A 21,627-nucleotide genomic window follows, 5' to 3' on the forward strand; every position below is an offset into this window, starting at 1 on the left:
CCTTCCTTCCTTCCTTCCTTCCTTCCTTCCTTCCTTCCTCTCTCTCTCTCTCTCTCTCTCTCTCTCTCTCTCTCTCTCTCTCTCTCTCTCTCTCCCCCCCCCTCTCTCCCTCACATTCGAAAATAACTTTATTTGGTCTAGGGTGCTGGCCAGAGTCCCCTTAGAGCACTCTCTAACAGTGACAATGTCTCCAATCTGTACATCCATGAAACGGAGACAGGTGCACAGACATGTTCTTGTGACACTTCTCAAAATAATTGTATCTTCAAATATAATGGAGATAGTCCCAGCAGATGACAATGGTCCTCTGCATCTTCATCTTTGTCATAACACCAGACAGGATCTGACCTCAGATGGAGACATTACCAGTGAAAGGGTATTTCTTGTCTAGGGAGGTACCCTCCATGGCCTCTTTGGGCGTCTTGAAGCCTAGACCAACGTTTTGTAGTACTGAGGGAGGTTTTCATTGCTGGTTTCTCCCAGCAAAACACACTTCTTATTTTGAATAATTGTAGGCTGCTTTTGGTAAGCACACACCATCTGAATGTCTGCCATCTTCCCAGCAGCCTAAGAAAAGGAGAGGTAGGCCCACTCCCAGCTTCCTTATTCACCACATGAGGTCAATGATCTAACTGAGGCTGAGAAAGGGAATGTGATTTTACAGAGGGCCAGATCAGAGTTCTTCATGGGAGAACCCAGGCCCAAGTGACTCTGTAGTCTACATGGTACATCCCACAGAAGTAGGTCCATTTCCTAAGCCAAGTGCTGAGGCTCCAAGAGCCAAAGTGCTTCACTTATTTTCCCAGCAGGCCACTGATACTGTCACAAGACTAGTGCCTTTGGGCTTCAGCTCCACACTGTGTGCCTTCCAGCTCATCACAGAGCACAGGATCCTCTCTGTCTATCAAACAGTTGCTCTTGTGTTTCAAGCCTTACGCTGGGCACATGTGTTGCAGAGACCAGCAATATAGCCTCTGCCCTGGAGAGCTTGGGTCTACAAGAAAACATACCTGCAGGTAATGACTGTAAGACAAGGTGATGATACTCATAGCAAGATAAATGCAGCATAGGACAAGGCTCTCTCTCGAGCCACAGGAAGCAATGGGGATGACATGTTTATTCAAGGTCTTCAGGGTTAGAACCCCAACTTGCTTCACTTCATGGCCATGGGACCAGGATCAAACACCACCTCCCAACTAAAGTACATTTGCAAAGGGGTTCTGGGGACAAGTCTGAGAGAAAGTATTAGGGACCAATCATGCTTAATCCCTCTTCTTCTCTTCCTCAACAGAACGCATACCACCCTGTTCTCTGGGATCCCATGGCCTTGGAGAGGGGGCTGCAGGGCCCGTGGACACCAACTCTTCCCAGAGCGCTGGCATGGAGCCAGGTCAGTCCCTGTCACCTCCAATGTTCCATCATCAGCTGTAAGCCTGGGGCCTAGTGAGAAACACAGTCTAGGATCTGGAAATGCGTATACTTCTCAGGGTGTGTAGGAAGTGCAGGAGATCAAGTGACCGTGGCAGTGAACTTAATAAGAGGACAAGGGAGGCTGCTAAGAGATGTAGCATCTACTGCATTTATCTGGGGAACAGATGGTAGAATCGTTGTTAGGCTGAAGTGCCTGGCCCCTTCCTCATGTGTCACACATTGCAAGCCTGATGAAGAGGGAGGGGTAGGTGGGGTTGGGCATCCAACAGGAATGACGGTGGTGCTAGCAGCAAGTAGGTACTATCCAGGCCTGTCCAGGACAACAACGGGTGTGGTAGATCAGAGCTTGCTCTTGCATCCAGGAGACCAGGGTGTATGTCCTGGAGCTAGTGGCGATGCCAGAGTCATAGTTGAGCCTGGAAAGAGAGCAGTAGTGGGAGACTGTCAGAAGGGGTCCAAGAAGGCTCCCTGGAAGGCTTTCTTCATACTGCCGTGCAACTTCACAATATGAAGTGGGTAGGAAATGCAGCCAAGTTAGGATAAGGCAGGGCTGAGTAGAGAAAGTGCCAAGATGTTTCAAGCTGGAGGAGCATGGCCCAGAGTAGGACAGCATCAAACATGGAGGCAGAGCCCAATGAAGGAGACTGCAGAGGCAGGAGGGGAGTAAGCTCTTCATTAGAGATATACTGCATGGCACTTGTATCAAGTTCTGATTCTTATTCTTCAAGCAGTCCCATAAGGTGACATATGGGCTCTATTGGATTCCGTACTGCTGGAGTCATGAATCAAGTCCAGAATCCCAGCAGATAAACAGACCGAGTTTTTACTCACAATAAAGGCTTATGTCATCTGATAGAGATCCCTGCACACCTCCTGGAACAAATGGCTACCTTGGTAACCGCTGCAGTACTTAGAGCTGGAAGGTGTTGCCTATTAAGTACTCAGGTCAGAAGTGACACACCCAGCCTCCTAGATCACAGTCGCTTCCTGACATCTAGGGTTCTGTGGTTTATGGGAAGCAGATAATGAATGAATCCTAATCATACTGGCTGGATTAGATAACTACTTCCATCTCACAGACCAGCAACTGGGAGACTCAGAGGCATTTGCTGTACTGCCATGGGGCTCCCAAAAACAAACTGCTGGTGTTTGGATGTTGCATAACCTTTGCATGAAACATTCATGTCGCCATTCAACAAAGACATATGGAGTAGTCACCATGGCCCAGGGAATGACTAAACTGGAGGTGGCTGAAGCGTATGTAACTGCACGGGATAGCAAGTCCTCTGCCTTGATAGAAGGTTCTTTAGGAGGCTCTGAAAGTTTTAACTTTTGCCTAGAAGGACAGTGAAAATGAGACCACATGTATAGAATCCTGATTCACACATCTCACGTAACTCACCTTACCCAGGAGCCAGTTTTCATGGCCCCATTTTTAAGATAAGTAAACTGAGTGTCCCGCGCAGGTAAGAGGAGACACATCAACTCCTTATCCCCATCAATAATGACTTGAGTTCCAGTATAACAGGAGCTGAATCTCTCTGACTCCACCTAAACTCTAGAAGTGCGGTCCCTCGGTCTTCCTAGAAGTCTTCTCCAGTTAGGTCTTTCCTTCCCTGCTTCCTCCATATGCCCAAGATAGCATGTTGCACCATGCAGACACTGACTTAGGTCTGACAGAGGGAGACTGAATTGCTCATCCACATTATGATGCCACCCACAGAGTTGGGCCTGGAACAAGGCTTGTTGAGCTCATCTAGATGAAGGGAAGGAAGGAAGACATTGTTCAAAAATATTTGGTCGAAAGCTCTGTATCTGGCAGCAGGGGGTCACACATAAACCTTGATATCCGTGAGCTTGGTCCAGGAACACTCCCCCTGGCCTTTCCAGCTCCGTCATCCACCACCCCAGCCCTGCACTCTATGCTGTATTTACATTGTCAAATCACTTTTGCCCTTCCCTCATGCCTGTGATTACCTCTGGTAGACTTCTTTCCTTTTTGTGTTCAGCACAGAGGGTCCTGTCACAGCACTCTCAGCTCCTATCACTTGCCTGACAAAACCTCTTGTGACTGTCTACCTCATGCAGATCAAAAAGAAAAAGAAACAACAACAACAACAACAAAACCAAAACACCACCAACAAAAACCTCTCTACAGACCCTCCTTCCACCTTGGGTTCTATTTGGACCCAGGTCCATCTCTAGGCTCCAGGCTCCCATGCCACTCACTTCTTCCAGTTTCCCTGAAGCACAGAATGCTCCTGCTTTGGAGCACTGAACATGGGCCTTCACCTAACCTTGAGAAAACACATCTGGCCCAGGGAACAAAAAGAAGTGAAAGGCATTGTACTTGTGAGCTGGCCCATGAGGGTGAGACGCCTTTAGCTGAAGCACACTAGCTGCCTTGATGGCTGTAAAGCCAGGGAGTTGATGAGGGATGTAGAAGGGCAAAGCCTTCCCTACCCTATCACCTAAGGGAAAGACCACTCCTCCCAGGACAATTCTTTCTTCTAGGGAAACATTTATCTCCACCTAGTACATTACTTTCTGCAAGTTAAGTTTATTTTCAGATGTCTCCCAATTAGCATCTAATCTCCAGGAGAGCAGGTACTTCCTTCTTTATAGTTTTTGAAATGCCTTCATGCAAAGAAGGATGCAATAAAGACAGAGTGAATGAATGAATGAATGAATGATGCAGTAAGGACAGAGTAAGTGAATAAATGAATGAGTGAATGGTGCTATAAAGAGAGAATGACTGAATGAACAAATGAATGAATGAGTGAATAGTGTAGTGAAGACAGAATGAGTGGATGAATAAATGAATGGGTGAGTGGTCAGTAAAGACAGTGAGGGAATGAATGAATGAGTGAGTGAAATGATGCTGTAAAGATAGGGTGAGTGAATGAATGAATGAGTGAATGGTGCAGTGAAGACAGTGAGTGAACTAATGGATGAATAAGTGAATGGTTCAGTAAAGGTACACATAGTGAATGAATGAATGAGTAAGTGAGTGAGTGAATGATGCAGCAAAGACAATGAGTGAATGAATGAATGAATGATGCAGTAAAGACAGAGTGAGTGAATGAATGAACGAACAAGTGATTGGTCAACAGTTTCCACAGTTGCTCACTTCCCAACAGGACAGTCCCAACAGTATTTGACCAATTCTGAGGTCTCAAGCCAGGATACCCCCTTCTTCTCTCCTCCATCCTTCTCTCTGCCAGTCCAAGAGGCTGAACATCACATAAGTATTGTCCCATCCATCCTCAGGTCCTGGACTTTGAGCCTGCCATACTGGGAGGACCTGGTTACTGCTTGTTGGCCTCATCAGGGCAGAGAGGAACTTTCTCTGCAGCTTCAGCCCAGAGCCTCTTGGTTTCTCCTCTTCAAGTTCTCTTTGCCTGGAGTCAAGCACTGGGGAGCCCCTGGCTATCAGCTAGGTCCCCTCCTGCTTACCACCTGTCTCAGAGCTCAGGAAGAGGAGGCAAATGGGACACTAATGAAATTCAGAGCGAAACTAAATCTGGAGGTGTTGCAAACTGCATGGAGGAGGGAGACAGGACTTAAAAGGATCTGTCTGGGACTGAGGGGAGCCAAGGTTGTAAACAGCCAGGATCAGTTTCATACAGACCCATCTTGGACAGTGCATGCAGTGTGACCCAGCTCAAGCTCTTGATCCCTAGGGGTGTCACTTTGCAATCTTTAAATTAGAGACCTGTAAATTGATGGACTGACTCATTCAAGCCTTCCCACTCCAAAAAGAGTTTGAGTGGATTCACAGTTTAAAGTCAATTAATCCAATAATCAAGACAAAAGCATTTAATAAAGGCAGAACATTAGGACAAAGAGAAGGGGAAGAAAGACCAGAAAGGGATGTGTAGGAGAGGGGCTGCAAGCTGGTGTCTTGAGGATGGCAATGACCATGTGACAGATAGCTTAGACCTTGAACCTAATGAGCTTTGGGAATGAGACACTCAGCGGTAGAGTTAGGGCCTTTTCAGATCCGCTGTTCACTCGTTCAGTTACGGGTCTTCACTACTTCACACCAGGGGTAGCCCAGGCTGTGCTCTCTGCGGATCTCATTAAACTCTTTAAAAAGTTCTGCAGGGTGGTCTCTGTAGCCACCAGGGGAACTGGAATCAGAGGCACAGAGTTGCTTATGCTGCCCAGCCTCTCTTGTACCAAAGCTTCCATCTCCTACCTCCTTAAGCCTGGGGAACCAGATACATTTGGGGGGAGGGGAAGGCTGCTGTGCCACTAAAGGCTTTCACAGGAAGGTGAGGAAACCACCTGGAGGGTAAGGAAGAAGGGGTTGGCCACGTCCCATCCTCAAGAGGCAAGCTTCCTAATCTCAGGACCTGTTTTATTCAATGTTCCCAAAGTCCACAGAGGGGTTTTTGTTTAAGCCAATTGTACGCGTTGAGATGCTGTTTGTTTATTTGTCATATTAGTAAATTAACAATTTAAAACATTAAACTGGTATGCATAACTTCTTTAACATGAAATACCAAGCTGTAATGTCAGCATCAAGAGCACAGTTTCTATAAAAACTGACTCCCCCTGCCCCCCACCCTGGGGAGTTGGAGAATAGAAGACTAGAACTGGATAGGAAAGCGTCACTTTATAGCATGGCAGATTTCTTTACTGGTTGGCTCATCCAAACATGTCCTTGCTCTGTTTTCAGTCTGCAGGCTTCACGCGCATTCATGTGGGAGTGGGAGGGAAAATGAGGCTAGAGCATTTTTGGAAATAGTTTGATCTCATAGGCAACCGAAGAGGTCTGGGGACCATCAGGGATCCGCGCACCTATGTTTTGAAAGCCATACAGTGGCACATAAGCACCACGGGCACATATACTACACATATATACCCCCACAAACACCCACATACACACAACACAAGCATATCTTTCCAAGCATACATTTTAATCATTGGAAAGATGGACAGAAACACCAAAAATGTTTATTTTTCCAACTTTTCGAGTCCACTATGGCAGATTCTAAAGACAGCAGCCAATCTCTACGTTTGCATTGCTTCCTTTCAGTGAATATGACCACCGTTAAGATGCAAACCCAAATCACTATCAATTAGAGGTACTAGGGATTCTGCTATATTCAATCAATTGGCTAGATGATATCAGAGACGTCCATTCTGCTTTGTCATGGCAACCAGGGAAGTGAAAGAAACTGGGATGTAAGGTTAGTTTGGAAAAATAATCCTAAATTAGACCCTTGACTTCTTGTATAAACAACAAAACAAATAAGCTTCAGGAAGCTAAGAATGTACAGCCGCATGTAGTGCCAGTGACGTCAGCCAGCAAGGATGAACACACATTTAATGAACTCTTACTGTGGGTCACATCTGTGGTAGACAAGATGCAAGTTTTACCTCTAGTACAAAAGCCTATATATCTGTGTGTTTATGACATAGGCCTTTCCCTATTTTTAAGCTGTGACTCAGAGAAAAAATCTTGCTCAGGAAGGCATAAGTGTGACATGATGAAGTCATTGCTATTTGCTTTGTCCTCTAGCAATGACACTGGGAGGAAATGGTGAGTCTGGTCTCACAGAGAGCCAGGCTGTCACTCTGAGGTGGGGTCCTCCAAGATTCAATAGTGGTCATGCTAACCTCACGTAGGTTTCAGGCTTTCTTTTCAGGCGCTGTCTCTGCCCTGGCTGTGTATCCTGTATTGAGTCTATACCTCCATATTCAGTGGAGACTTAGGACGTCCACTACCTTCAATGCCTCCATCACCTTCCAGCAAATAGCCTTTAATTAATGTTCTCAGGTGAACAAAATACATGTTTAGGCTTAGGGAGAAAGAGAGAATAATTAATCTGAGTAGAAAGCCAAATATTGCCCCTGACTGAGCCTGAAGTCCACAGTTCTGATTGACCAGACATCCCTTGTAAAGGAACCTCTTCTGTTGTCAAAACCTTGTTTAGAAATCTTTCTATTCTTAAGGCATGTCAGGGTTAAGATTAGATGCCTTGAGTCCAGCCAGTACTGCAGATGTGGTTGCCTAGGTTCCCAACCTTTTCATATCATCTTTCATGTTAACCTTATTTACCTTATTGCACAGTGGGAGGTGTGTGTGTGTGTGTGTGTGTGTGTTCTCTCCCTCTCTCCTTTCCTTCTTTTCTCCTACTTCCTTTTCCTCCTGTGTGTGTGTGCATGTGTGTGTGTGTGAGTGTGTTCTCTCCCTCTCTCCTTTCCTTCTTTTCTCCTACTTCCTTTTCCTCCTGTGTATGTATGCATGTGTGTGAGTAAGTGAGTGAGTGTGTGTGTGTGTGTCTGTGTGTGTGTGTGTGTGTCTGTGTCTGTGTCTGTGTGTGTGAATTCAAAGAAATCACAGAGACATTTAGCCACTTGCAAGCTGAATGCCTAATTCACTTCCAACTGGAAGATTGGTGTCATTATCCTTGGTAGATTCAATCGCCAAATCATAAGGCTTGTTGCTAATTGCACCTTCAACCACATACTTCCCTGCCCAATTTGACCAAAGCAACTGAAGCAGGATCTAACTACCCATTTCCAAGGCTTTAGCCCTCTGGTTGTATTGCCTTGACTTACCTACTATGAAAGAAATATGTTTAGCTATCTTTCTCCTCTCATTGCCTTTCTGAAAGTTCCCCTGATAGAAAAGAACAAGTCAACCAGAGGCTCAGAATCCTGTTCCTTAGGCACTGTAACTATAGTGGAAAATCCGTGTGTGCAGAAAACACTCCAGGGGTGAGAAGAGACATTTGTTGAGGGCCTATAAGATGTCAGCCAGTGAGCTGAGCATTTCACAGTCCATTTCACCCTCACAACTACTGGGAGAGGTAAGCATTGTTATTTCTGATTCACAGATGGAGCAGGGAGCCTTAGAGAGGGTCAATGGCTTAAAGTCACATAGCTGGGACATGGGGGAAGCTAGAATTGGCCCAAGGTCATCCACCACAAAGCCCCACCTCTTCCCAATGTGTGGGGGAAAGCAACCAGGACAACTAGAACTAGAACTACCATTTGTGGAGTGCCCACTCTGTGCCTGACTTGCGTGAACCCATTTAACCCCGATAAAGAGCCCATGATATTAAACACTCATCACCCATTTGTCATATGAGAAAACCAGGGCCAAGAGAAGTGCTTTCAGAATGGATAATTTTCTGAGAGTGACTGTTTAGAGGATAAGCCCCAGCAATCTGTCACTGTTTGCTGCTCTGTCATAAGAGGCTCTTAGCCAAATCAGCAAATAAGCAAAGGCATTGCCTATAGGACGTACTTAGTAATCTTGGTGGTTGGTAATTAATTTTGTAGTTTTCTTTGCCCTGGAGTGATTATTCTGGTTGCTACTTGTAGCCCATTCTAGCCAGTGAGTTGCCCTCCACACCTAATAGGTCAGAGGATCCCAGAGTGTTGAGCATCGAGCATAGTTGGAAGCCATGAGCCATGTGACAGAGAGAGAAGACTTTCAGATGACCCCGATGGAGGCCAGTCTGGACTGTCAACTCTGGACTCTGCGAAAGTTATTAGAGCTCTGTGGTTTTGTTCCCTAATATGTAACATGGATATGTGAAGTTCAGACTTTGCTCGATAATTATAGGGACCGAAATTCATGTAAGATGCTTCTAGTCATGGGGTGGCACAAAAAAGAAAAGCCGAAGATGCTTCTCAGTGTGATAGAATGCTTACTTAGAGAATCAGACTTAGAAGATGAGGTAGAACCCCCTTCTATCTTAGCTTGGGAGTGCCAGGCTTAGAGACCGGCAATAATTTGCCCATTATACACAGCACACAGCATTTTTAAGACAACTTGTTGTTGCTGTTGTTGTTGTTGTTGTCATTTTGAGGAGGTTGATAATGATGATGATGATGATGTTTATGACAGAATATCTATGTAGCCCTGGCTGTCCTAAAGTGTGGTATACAGACCAGGGTAGCCTTGAACCCACGGAGATCTACCTGCCACTGCTTTCTGAGTGCTGGGATTAAAAGTCTTTTCTTTCTGGTTCACCAAGGCCCATGCTGATACTGCAGGTCACACTTAGACCCCCAGTTTTAGAACCCCAGTTAGAGAAGCTCATGTTTCAGTCTGCCTTGCTTCTCTGATGGTGTGGTCTTAGTATGAACTTTCCCAGTCCTTGCAGTCTGTGAGCATATCACACCCATTATTTTATTGCCTGTGTCTGACTGCCTTACTACTTACCAAGTGTGGGTCTGGTCATTTTGGTTGCTGTTTCTCCTGACTCTTCAGATGGTGGCTCCTTTGCTTGTATACTCTTTGATTTTCATGAGAGAGTTCATGATTTGGAAACTTCTCGGAGGCATGGTTTGAAAATTCACTGCTGCAGAAAGGGTTTGGCTTTGTTCTAGAAGAAATCACCTTGGGGCTACTTCAAATTAAGGATACAGTTTGGACTTGGGGATTTTGGTTTTTGTTTTGTTTTGTTTCGTTTTTTCCTACAAGTTAATACATTCAAGGGCCATTTTCTGTTTGGAAATTCTTAGAGGATCTTTTGTTCTTTCTCTTTACGTCTGGCAGGGCCATGTTTCCTTGCTGTGTCCTACCGCGGTGTGGGGTTCTGGGCTGCTCTAATTCCTGACACACTGGAGTTAATGATGTTGTCTTCGGCCCTAGCTCTAGCTGAGAATCCCAGCCTGTCTTCCCTCCTTCTGAGGACCTGGGCTTTATTTTCTGTGTTGTTGCCTTATAACCCAAAGCCCCAAGACCACCATGGATGGCGAGATACCTTCAGACCCATCATCACATCCCACACTGTGTAACCTCTGTGGATGTATGGTACCTCATGTTCTTATGGCCTCTGAGGATCTCCTACTTCTCGCCAGCTTAGCTATACAGTTAAAGGTAAATAGTGTATTAAGTACCAGAATTACTTGGGGTGAGTAGGAAGCTGTGTTTCTGGAAGTAGAAACCTGAAGTGTTCATTGCTGGCCTTCCCTGCTATAAATGTATGACTTCATCAGGTAAGGCTTCCCTGGTCATTACATAATAGCTACATAGTGTAATTTTCCTTCTGTAAGTCGAGAGAATAGAGCCATTTCCGAGCCATAGAAATCTCTGTCTTTCAGCATTATTTGTTGTCGTTCTGATCGCGCTTTTGCTCAGTCCCATTGGAACCTTGACCACCTACAGATGTCTACAAACAGAAACTTGTTTGCAAAAAATACCTGCAAAATGGCCACATTCTTAAGGAATCCCTGCATTCTGTTTCTGTGAGCCATCCGGCCCACATGGTTCTTGCATAAGCAGGGCAACAGTGCCAGTCAATGGTATTATCACTCAGTTCATTTGTTCTGCAAACATTTTCTAAGCACCGAATGTGGGCTGTGCCCATACAAGGTTCTAGAATGTACCATTGGGTAAGTTATGGTCCTTCTCATCATAGAAAAAAAAAACCACTTAGATGGAATGTGATCACAATTTGGCATTGCTGTGTGAAAAGGGAACCCACACAGCTTCAGGTAGAGGTACCAGATGAGCTTCCCAGAGGATGGGGAAGATGAAAAAAGATAGAAAGGAAAAGATGGCTGGTCCCTCCAAAGGAAACACTACTCAAAGAAATGGCCCCTCTGAATCCCTTTTAAAGTTTTGGACTGGTTTTCCACCCCAGAAACTGCCATTGAGAGTCACCATTTTTAATTTATGTGTTTTCAGAGGGGCTGTACTGTTCCTAAGGGGTTAAATAGTTACTTGGGAATTATGGGTGAAAAATATTAGTTATTATAATGGTTTGTGTTTTCCCAAGGGCCACAGTATATAAACAGACATGCAGCACTATGGTGCTAAGACAAACAAACAAGAAATGGACAGGAGACAGGGAGGGATCAAGAAAAACAAGTTTATAAAGGCTCCTTGGTAAAGCTGGCAGAGTAACACTGAGCAGAGACACAGAGGCACTGAGTTCGCGTAGTGTTGGAAAGAGCAGCAGCATTGGAGTCAGCCACACCTACATTCAAAAGCTCAGCCCTGTTGAAAGCATATATCCAGGGCAAATTCATCACAATGCACCTCTGTTTCCTCATCTACAAAGTGTGTGCGTGTGTGTGCGTGTGTGTGTGTGTTTGTGGGGGGTGTGTATATGTGTGCGTGTGTGTATGTGTTTGTGAGTGGGGTGTGTTGTGGGGTGTGTGTGTGTTTGTGTGTGTATGTGTGTGTGTATGTATGTGTGTGTGTATGTGTTTGTGTGTGTGTGTGTGTATGGGTGTTTTTGTGTGTGGGGTATGTGTGTGGGGTGTATGTGTGCTTGTTTGTGTGTGTTTGTGTGTGTGTGTGTGTGTGTGTAATCCTCTCTTCGCCATGTGCTTGTGCAGATAGCATAAAGTCACATCTGCAAAGTCCCCAGCATGTAGAGGTAAATTAGAGATGCCTCTGTTCAGCCCACAACCGGCTTGCCCAGGAGAAGGGCCAATGTTATGGATGTATGTTAGAGATACTGCTTTCCCATGAGTCTGTCCTGGGGGCCAGGGAGAGAAGATCCCTGAGAGCTCTTTTCCATGCTGCTTTAAAGACATGCATTGTCCAGAGCCCTTGGCATCACCTGGGATGGCGTGTGGAATGATCTGGGATATTCAAGGTATTGAATCCAAGTGATTTGAGTGGATCTAAGTATCTAAGGATTTTTTTCCTTGGGTTTTCAGTTCATTTGAAGCCCTTAGCTCTTTGTCTCTGAAACATCATGCAAACCGGCGCCCAGGCAGGCATGGTACAGTTGGAGGTGGGCACCTTGAAGTGGGAGGCACTGAAGGTAGCAGGCAGAGTTGATGAAGAAAAATTAGGTTAACATCCCCTGTACCCTGAAAACCTGCTTCCCGATCTGCATCTTTCCTGCCCAGTGAAAGCCTGTGAGAATTACTGAATAATGCCTGGCATAGGCTGGACCCTTGGTACATGTCTGTTAATAGTCAGCTATCTCCTCCCATGACATATAATCAGCATTGTCATTTGTGGATAACTTGTTATTTTGATGCATTTTTTTCTCTTCACCCTCAAAGTAACTCATCCATCAATCTATCATCACCACCACCACCACCACCACCATCATCATCATCACCACCACCACCCCTGTTGCAATCAAGCTTTACTGGACTCCAAGTTCCTCCATACTATATAAAACAGTATGTTTTCAGGTTGTATCTCATTCTAGAAAGTCCGTTTTACAAGAAGTGTTTGACTCTATCTTGACAATACCCCTTTTATAGGCAGGTAAACTGAAGTGCATATGAGATTAGGCATTGCCTCCGGTGAACAGGTTAGAAAGCCAGTGTAAGTGCCCCCTTCTGTGTGTCTTTTACCCCTGAGCTTATGTCCCCTTGGCTGTCCTGGGACCTTTCCCAGAGCAGGGCAGAAGGCTTATTCCATTCTGAAGCCAAGGAGAGAAGAGACAGAGGAGGCTTCCCTTCTAGCAGTGAGCATAGCTGTCTTCCTCCTCCAGGCCTGTCAGAGACACCCCAGCGCAGCTGCCAGCCCTTATTCCTGTCTGGGTGTGTGTATGTCAGGTGTGACAGGCAAGTCACCTTTGCCACGTCAGTGACATATAGAAGATAGCATGCAGGCCCATGTTCCAAAGAGTGAAAGGATGTCACAGGGTCCCCCAGAGCCAGGTAGTAGGGCTTCTGACATCAGCTATTTCCTCACAAGCCTGTCTTCTATAGCAAGGAACAGCGGTTAAGCATTTCTTAGATCTCTGTATAGAACACGTCAGGACAAAAGCCCAGCAGATCCAGCATGAGCTGGGTGACGTGCTGCAGCTCTCCCTGTCTCTTCAGCCCTAGTCTGTACCCGCACTCACTCAGTCCCTGCTCTCTCAACCCCTCTCAATGTCTGCCAAGGAAGCACACAGGGGAAGGGCAAGGCTGGAAACACTGGAAACAAGCTAGCTTAGAAATGGGGAAACAACCTGCTGCTTTTCAGAGCACAGTGAAGGCAGACAGTGTTGGCTGTGTGCTTTCTCCTTGACCTTCACGATGGGCCATTACAGGGTAGGGATCGCTGCATCTTGGACGGGGTGTGGTGCTGTGTATATTCCAGAAAGAGCTTCATGGGCTGGAGACACCTCTAGATCTGGCCAGGTTACGGGGAGTCTTTACAGAAAAGTCTATTCAGGTAACAATTAGCAGAGCTGGAGACGGGGCCCAGAACCTCACTGCAAAGGCCACATTCTTTCCATCACACAGTGACATCTCAGACTGGAGAGAACATGTAGGCTATGGTCTGTCCCTGTCTAGCTCTGTGAACTCAGAGCAGCAGGTAAGAGTTCATTGCCCAGTCAGGAGACATGTTGCTATTTGGCTTCTCTGATGCTACATCTTGTCTGAGAGACAAGAAGTGGGCTCCGGTCCTTGGATACTGTGAATTCTCTAAACCTTGCTCCATCTTTCTGGACCACTGGAAGGTGAGCTCCTGCTAGGTAGACTGCCCTGACATCTTAGAATCCCTTGTTCTTGCCTCTGTCCCACAGCAGGAGTCATCACACTACTCCAGCATGTGTCCCTATTCTCTGGGCAGATACAGGGTATTTATGGATGTCTATGTTGGAAGTTCTTGTGGGTAAGGAAATGTTTGAGAGTAGGAGAGCCCACACTGGATGTTTGTGGCATGCCTCTGTTTTTCTCTTTCTGTTCTTCCCAGGGCTATGAAAGTCATAATAGATATTTGCAAGGATTTAGGCAAAGAAGGCTAAAGCCCCAAGCAGAGCAGTGTGGGAGGTACACAGGAAGCCAGGGCTCCACCTGGCTGCTCTGCACCTGGCAGAAACAGATAGTATCTGGGCCTCATTATCTGCTCACTGGCAACGAAAGTCCCAAACAGCATTGACCTCATTAGAAGAGGCTTCCCGCCTTTGCCATCGGCATTCTGTATTCCAGACTTTCAGGAAGCTCTTTGCTGCATTCTGGGTCTTTCTCAAAGACCATGGGAGATTTTATTACGAGGTTTCTGTGCTCCTATGTGAGGCCTAGAACCTCAAACCTTCTGGTACCCAGGTTGAATTTCCTGTATACCAGACCAGATGCTCAGGGCCTGGCCCAGCACTTCTGACATCCCCTTTCTCCTTCCTCTGTGTAAATTAGGCATTCTTTTTTTGTTTGTTTTGTTTTGTTTTGGTTTGGTTTGGTTTGGTTTTTCGAGACAGGGTTTATCTGTATAGCTCTGGCTGTCCTGGAACTCACTTTGTAGACCAGGCTGGTCACAAACTCAGAAATCCGCTTGCCTCTGCCTCCCAAGTGCTGGGGTTAAAGGCGTGCACTACCACGCCCGGCTAAATTAGGCATTCTTTAGGATGAATAATATGGTGAAAGTCTACATACCTACCTACCCTGTGCAGGTGATAAGATTTTATAGAATATACCACAGACGAGCACAATCCAAAAGAAAGAGTGAATAAAGTCCTTGACTACCCACCAGCTGTGTTAGTATTTTATACTTTCATAAGATATTTTCACCAAAAAAACTGAGGAACACGCACAAGGGACTCTATGAATTGCTTCCCACAAGAGCATTTATAACTAATTTATAAGCTGGATTATAGCTGGATGTATATGTATATGTTAGTTATTTTCTAGTTACTGTGACAAAACACCTGCCTAAAAGCATCGCAAGAAAGGGCTAATTTATTTTGGCTCTCAGTTCAAGGGTACAGTCCCTCGCAGCAAAGAAGAAATAATGGTAGGTGCTTGAGGCAGCTGCCATAGCAATCAAGAGGCAGAGAATTGTGAATTCTGCTGCTCACCTCACTTTCTCCTTTTTACTCAGTTTCACGGAATGGTGCCCCACATTCAGAGTGGGTCTTTCCTCCTCAATTAATCCTGTTTAGAACTCTCTTACCAACTTGCCCAGAGATGTTTTTCCATGGTGATTTTTAAGTCCCATTATGTTGATAATTAAAGTTAAGCACTATAATCTCAGCATACACACACACACATACACACACACACAATTTTTGAGTCAGAGTTTCCCTTTGTCATCCAGCAGTCTTGGAACTCACTCTCTACACCAGATTGGCCTCAGACTCAGAGACAAAGAGACAGAGAGCAGCAGCAAAGATCATGATACCAGGGCATGGTGAGAAACATTGGTGACAAGAGGCAGGAGAATGGAGACAAGGGAGACCTTCACAGTGGGGAAGGCCTAGAGTAACCATGTGACAGTGCTAGGTTCTCATGGCAGCTCCATGAACAGTGTATGCAGGGGACTGCTAAGAAGTGAACATGCCAGGCTCACATTTACCCCAAACAGACCCCGCATAATCTCCACTTCCCAGTTCCTTCTCTAGTCCACAATGTCTTCTCCTCATCTTAGTTGGTGGCCCAGGAGCTTGTGTGCCATTTGATTGCATCTTTACCTGTCCTCCAGTCTAATCATTCACCTCACCTATTAATTCTATCCTGCAGCTCTCAAATCAATCCCAACATCCTTGTTGTCTCCCTCCTGCATCTCTGCAGCAGCTTCCGTGTTGTCTTCCTGTTTCATAGCTTCTAAGCCCTGTTCTTCCTGGTAATTCACGATTCAGTTCACTCCCCCTTAAGATCCTACAATGGCATCTCTTTGCTCTGAGGATGGTCAGAGGGTTGTAGGTCATTTGCCGCACCCTTATCCATCACAGGCTACTGTGAGTCTTGGCTACTACACCAACTATGCCATTGAGCGTTTACCTATCTTCTCTGTCCACCTTGATGCTCTAAGGGCAGAGTCTGTTTATCCAGGTCAGTATCCCCATCATCTAATAAGCGTTCTGATTCATGGTAACTATCCAACAAACTCTGTCTCTCCTTGCATTTGGATAGTCTTGGCAATTTTCAGAACTCTTTGCCCAGTTATCTCTTTCTTTGACCCTCATCTCTGGTAACTTACAAATAGGAAACCCAAGACTCAGAGATGGCAAAGGGCAGTCTAAAGGCCCAACAGTACATGCAAATGACAAGGCTAGACTGGCAATAAGTCTTGCAGAGGAGCCATGACCAGAATCTCATAAGTAAAGCACAGCAAGTTGCTATTTCCTATGACTCCCAAAGTCACTCCTAGATCAGCAGCCTCGGCATTATTGCTATCAATGCAAGGCCATAGGCTGGAGATCGCTCAGTGGGTAAAGCACTTCTGCCCAACTGAAGACCTGAGTTTAGATCTCTGGCACACACACACAGAAGCCAGACACAGTGTATGCATCTGTATGCATCTGTAACTCTGGCACTAGGGAGACAGGCAGATCCAGACCTTGCTGTCCAGCATAGTCAGCAAGTTCCCGGTTCAGTGAGCGGCCCTGTCTAAAAGAAACACAAGGTGAAGAGCAATTGATGAAGACATCTAATGTTAAATGCTAACCCCGACACATGCATACACAAGTTTGTAGGTGTGTGAGTGCATGTGATAGAATATCAAAGTGCTCAAATCCAAACTTCTTAACCACCACCATCCAGGTTGGGTTCTCTGTGCTACATTGCTGAGTTCTTCTGGGCCAGGTAGAACCAAAGCTCTCTCCTACAGATCCTCTGCAGCTTTCAATTAGGTCAAAAGCCACGTGAGGGATAATCATTCCTATCTACTGAGTGTGTTCTGCCAAGACAGATTACTGGCATGTCTCTCCTTGATGAGTCTGGGCATTAAGGCAACCAGAACCTGAGTCCCCTGAAATGCCCCAGGCCAAACAGTCTCCCAGCAAGGACAGAAACTATTAGTGACAAGCAGAAAGTTCAAAGGCTGTGACTACCCCTGAAGCAACAGTTTTGTCCTTTCCTGCCCCCACCTTGACTTTGAAACACTCTGTCACGAAAGATCAACTGAAACTTGAAAAGCATCTATGTGGCAGCTGAGCCCCACAGTGATGAGGAACAAGCCTAAGAGGTCTGGCCTACGTCACTCTGATACATGACCTTGGATGAACTTTGTCTTTCTAGATATGTTTGGCTCTGGTGGCCTATCTCTGAGGCCCCTTTCCAGCTTTGAGGTTAAAAATCATAGCATATTCTTGCAGGACATTTGGACACTGGCTGTAATGTGGGTCTGAAGAAACTTCCCCCCAGTTTCATTCAAGGAGGTCAGTGGGACGTGGTCAGCTTATACCACAGGAGGTTCCCCAAACTCCAACCCTTGAAACTTAAGAGTGTGTCATCTCTGAGAGATGATGAAAGCAGAGATGACCGTTTTCTCTTGAGTCCTCCTGAGTCTCAGAGGCTCTGGCTCTCAAGGGCTTTAAGGGTCACCTTGCACTTTCTATTCTGCCCATCCAGTCTTGTCCAGACATCTGGTTCTCAAATTGCATGGTGTACTTGTATCCCCCAGGGAGTGAGCAATGCTACACCCCCAGAGTTTCTGCTTCAGTAACTCGGAGACGAACCACTAGATAGTTCGTTTCTAGTGTGTTCCCAAGATGAGATAGGACATTTCTAAAGTACTCCCATGTGAGGCTATTGCAGCCTTGAGGGTAACAGTGAAAACGGATACTCTACCACATGGTCCCCAGAGACCTATGGTGACACCTCGTTCTCTTCCAGGTGTCTCCTCTACTCTTTGGCAGCTGTCCCTGGAAGGAGTTTGAAGCCTATCTCCTTGCTTATTTTACCTGCTTAGACTCCACAGCAAGTCACAATGCTTGGGCATGATGGCAGTGGCCTTTGGCACTATTGTCAAGTTCTTGGTTCAGGATTTTATATGCATGTCACCAGCTCTCTATTCTTGGGGGGAGTAGGGGACGTTGTTCTTTCCACCTTACAAGGTCATTACAATATAAAACAAAACCTGTGAGATAACTTTGTGATCGTATACACTGATAAGAGTTTAGTTTCTATTTTTAAGCTTTAATATTTGTTAGCTAGAACGTCTGTCTTATGATACCTCAGAGCAGAACAGAGTAACTGATCACACACACACACACACACACACACACACACAGAGTTGTGGGAGGTTATATCTGTGATCACAGTGTTGGCAAGTTTGGATTCTTGTGAGCCCTTTACCTTTCTTTGCAGAGGATCACCTTCTTGTGCTGTCCTCACCTGTTTGTCTCCCAACTGTGTGGTGTCTGTGTCATAACCTCTTCTTTAGGACACCAGTCAGCATGGATTAAAGGCACACATCTGCCTTCACTTCAACCCAGGGACCTCTTTAATGATTTTCTAAATGCAGCCATGTCGAAATTACTAGGGGCAAGATCTTCTACACATGAATATAGAGGAAAAGTGTATCAATTCTATAATTCAAGATTGATAAATAGCTGTGTGACTATAAAGGAGTTATTTAACCTCTCTGAGCCACCTTTTTTTGTCATCAAGGGCAAGAACATAACACTTCTAAGCACAGTAAGAGGTTTTAAATAGGGAAGAGACCAGATTTAGAGAAGAAATAGTATTAGGATGGACTCAGCCGGATCAAACAGGGTCTCCTTGTTTGGGCATCTCTGAAAGCTAGAAATGAGGCTGTAGCCCACACCGCAGAGGGAGTCTACAGAATCACCAAGTGGAGTGACATGTTCCAGAGCTTCATGTCAGATATGTGGCAGTAGAGGTAAAAGGCAGGACTCTGAAGAAGATCCCAGAAGTGAAACCCAGAGCCTGTGACCTCCCAATCCCCATTTACCACTTCACACAGGGAGGCTGCTGTCATCTGCTCTCCGAATTCTAGAATTTTCTGGAGAGGGAGCCTGTGGTAGATTTTAGAAATAAGCATAATGTCTACCATGAGAGGGAATAAGGTAATGTTAGTCACTGTTATAGTTTAATAGAATACAACATTATTCATTGTATTGTGTTCTTGTCAGCAATCCTCAAGCAGTTATTAGGAACGTGTCTGCACTTTATCCTTGTCACAACCTATGATGGTGGTCACTACTCCTGACCCACTTCAGAGGTGTGAACACTAAGGCTCAGCATCTCTGGCTACAGCCCCAGGACATAAAGTAAGATCATTACAGAGCAAACTCATAGGCTTCATCTTTATACCGTGCTCAGTTTAGGTCCTGATGCAGAAGAGTATGAATGATATAGGAAGGTGCCTTTGATGTGATATCTCAATGGGGGTGGGGCCATGAAGCAAGGTCTCAGTTATGTAAATAGATGTACGGAGAGTATGTGTATACATGGTGTATGGCATATGTGTGTGTGTGGTCATGTGTGCATGTGCTACATGATATGTGTGGGGTATATGTGTATGTGGTTTGCATGCATATGCTATGTACATGTGTGTAGTGTGTGACAGCATGCGAACACATGTGAACGCTTGTGTGTGCATGGTACACTGCTGAGGGCAGAGAGAAAGAATAGTCAGTTGTTATTTCTGAATGAAGGATTACCGTTTGATGTTTTCCATATTACCTAAAATAATGAATAATGGATTTGTTTTTTAAGTGCAAAGTAAAGGATTCATAGAGAGAGAAACTGAGTAAGAACCCTAAGCCCTGCCTCCCTCGACAGACATTCATGATAACCTAGCACCCCATCACTACCCAGCCCCTGGCTCTCTCCAAAGGATTCTGGCCTGACGGTAAAAGAGAGGAGTGAGGGAGCACACCTGATTGAGGTTCTATTTTTGAAGGAGGCCTGCACTGCCATCCCCAGAGACAGATCACAATATTTCCCTGAATAACCACGGCTATTTTTAGAGGCTGCCGTTGAGCTGCACCCCGGGAGTGCGGACGGGAACTGTAGGATGCTTCTGAAGACCCTGCAGATCCAGCCTCAGTTGCTCATCATGCTCTCTGTGTTCCTAGTGCTATGCAGCTCCCACTGTTCTGTGTGCTATGAGAGCATGGGCAGCTGGGAAGCTGGCCCCAGGGCCACTCCCCCTTCCTGTGTGGCATCTTCCTTGTAGGCTGCTAGCCCTGAGAGTATAAGAACTGGTTGGATTCATCATCTACCCCCTTGCCACTGCAGGAAAACAAGAGGGGATTATTGTTCAAGTGTGAAGCCTCAAAGACATGCTTGCGGGAATTATTAGTGACAGACAGCAATCAGCAGAGTTCAGAGCTGGGTAGACTCATGGATTCTTTACTCTGAGGGCCCCTTCTCCAGCCATTGGCTTGGATGTCCTGGTCAGCCTGAGATGCAGATGCAAAGTCAAGGTGCACTTCCCCTGAGAAAGCTTTAGTCTGTTCTAGGCGGTTGACTTCTTTGCTCTAAGAAGTCTCACGTGCCCTGCCCAGCATGCCCGGTGCCTAATGGTAGTTAACAACAGTGGTGAACGTGTACTGTTGCTTCCTATGCATGTACTGCAGGGTCAGGTATATTGTTTCTCCTGGTTTATAGATGTGGGATCTAAGACAATGTCTGGCATGATTGCTATCATGTGGTTATGTGCTTCTTGCTGTGGTCCATGTGCTCATTCAAGTGGTTCTACACAAGCTAATTAGTTTCATCTAATCTTCATCAAAGCCCTCATTATCATTTCTGCTTTAGAGATGGAGGTCAGAGAGGTTAAGTATATAACCCAAGGCCACAGAGCTTCTAAGAGTCTGAGGTGGTGTTTGAACCTGCCCTCTCCAGGTCCTAAGGTCATGTTCCTCACTCCCCTTGCTACCAGCACTGTTCTCTCTCCCATTATTCCCGTGACTGTGGGGAATGTGGGACCCTGCCTACCGTCAGGGCTCTTCCAAGGCCACTCTCTCCTCCTAGTCACTGTGTTTCTGGTGCTCTAAGTCAAGGTTGCTGCTCAAGAGACCTTCCTTCCTCTCACCAGTTCAGCACATTTTACCACATGGTCTCCTAGCAGCCCATCTGTCCGGCACTTAGAACAGAGGCTCCAGGGGCAGGATGGCACTTCTGTCCTCAGCTACCTACCCTGAATGTTGTTGCTTGACTGGGAAGCCCAGGAAATAGGCTGGGAATACCAGTTCCTTTAGAAGGCAAAGCTGTGCATAAATGTAAGGACAGGCTGGGGGCTTCTCACCTACTCACCAGCTTACCCTGGAAAGCTTAGGTGCCTCCCAGCAAACCAGAAAACACCCCATACATACACATGCATAACACAAATGCACCACTTACAAACACATACCACACACACACACCACATACACACACAATATACACACCACACACACATACACACAAACCACATAAACACATACAGACCACACACATACACACAAACATTCTCCCACACACACATCACACATACACCACATCTCTCTCTTTCTCTCTCTCTCTCTCTCTCTCTCTCTCTCTCTCTCTCTCTCTCTGAGTGTGTGTGTGTGTGTGTGTGTGTGTGTGTGT

General features: G+C 45.9%; 1 protein-coding gene across 3 annotated transcripts in view; it reads left to right on the plus strand.

The window, feature by feature from the left end:
• The window catches only part of Tenm4 (teneurin transmembrane protein 4), a 699,747-nt gene that overhangs the window by 217,236 nt on the left and 460,884 nt on the right, over window positions 1-21,627 (plus strand). For all 3 annotated transcript variants that reach the window (XM_029479436.1, XM_029479435.1, XM_021166324.2), the window contains exon 3: window positions 1,292-1,390. In XM_029479436.1, the coding sequence (XP_029335296.1) occupies window positions 1,381-1,390 (10 nt within the window). In that variant the 5' untranslated portion in view covers window positions 1,292-1,380. The remainder of the gene's footprint in view (window positions 1-1,291; window positions 1,391-21,627) is intronic.

Source organism: Mus caroli, chromosome 7, assembly GCF_900094665.2.
Source record: "Mus caroli chromosome 7, CAROLI_EIJ_v1.1, whole genome shotgun sequence".
Lineage (NCBI taxonomy): Eukaryota > Metazoa > Chordata > Mammalia > Rodentia > Muridae > Mus > Mus caroli.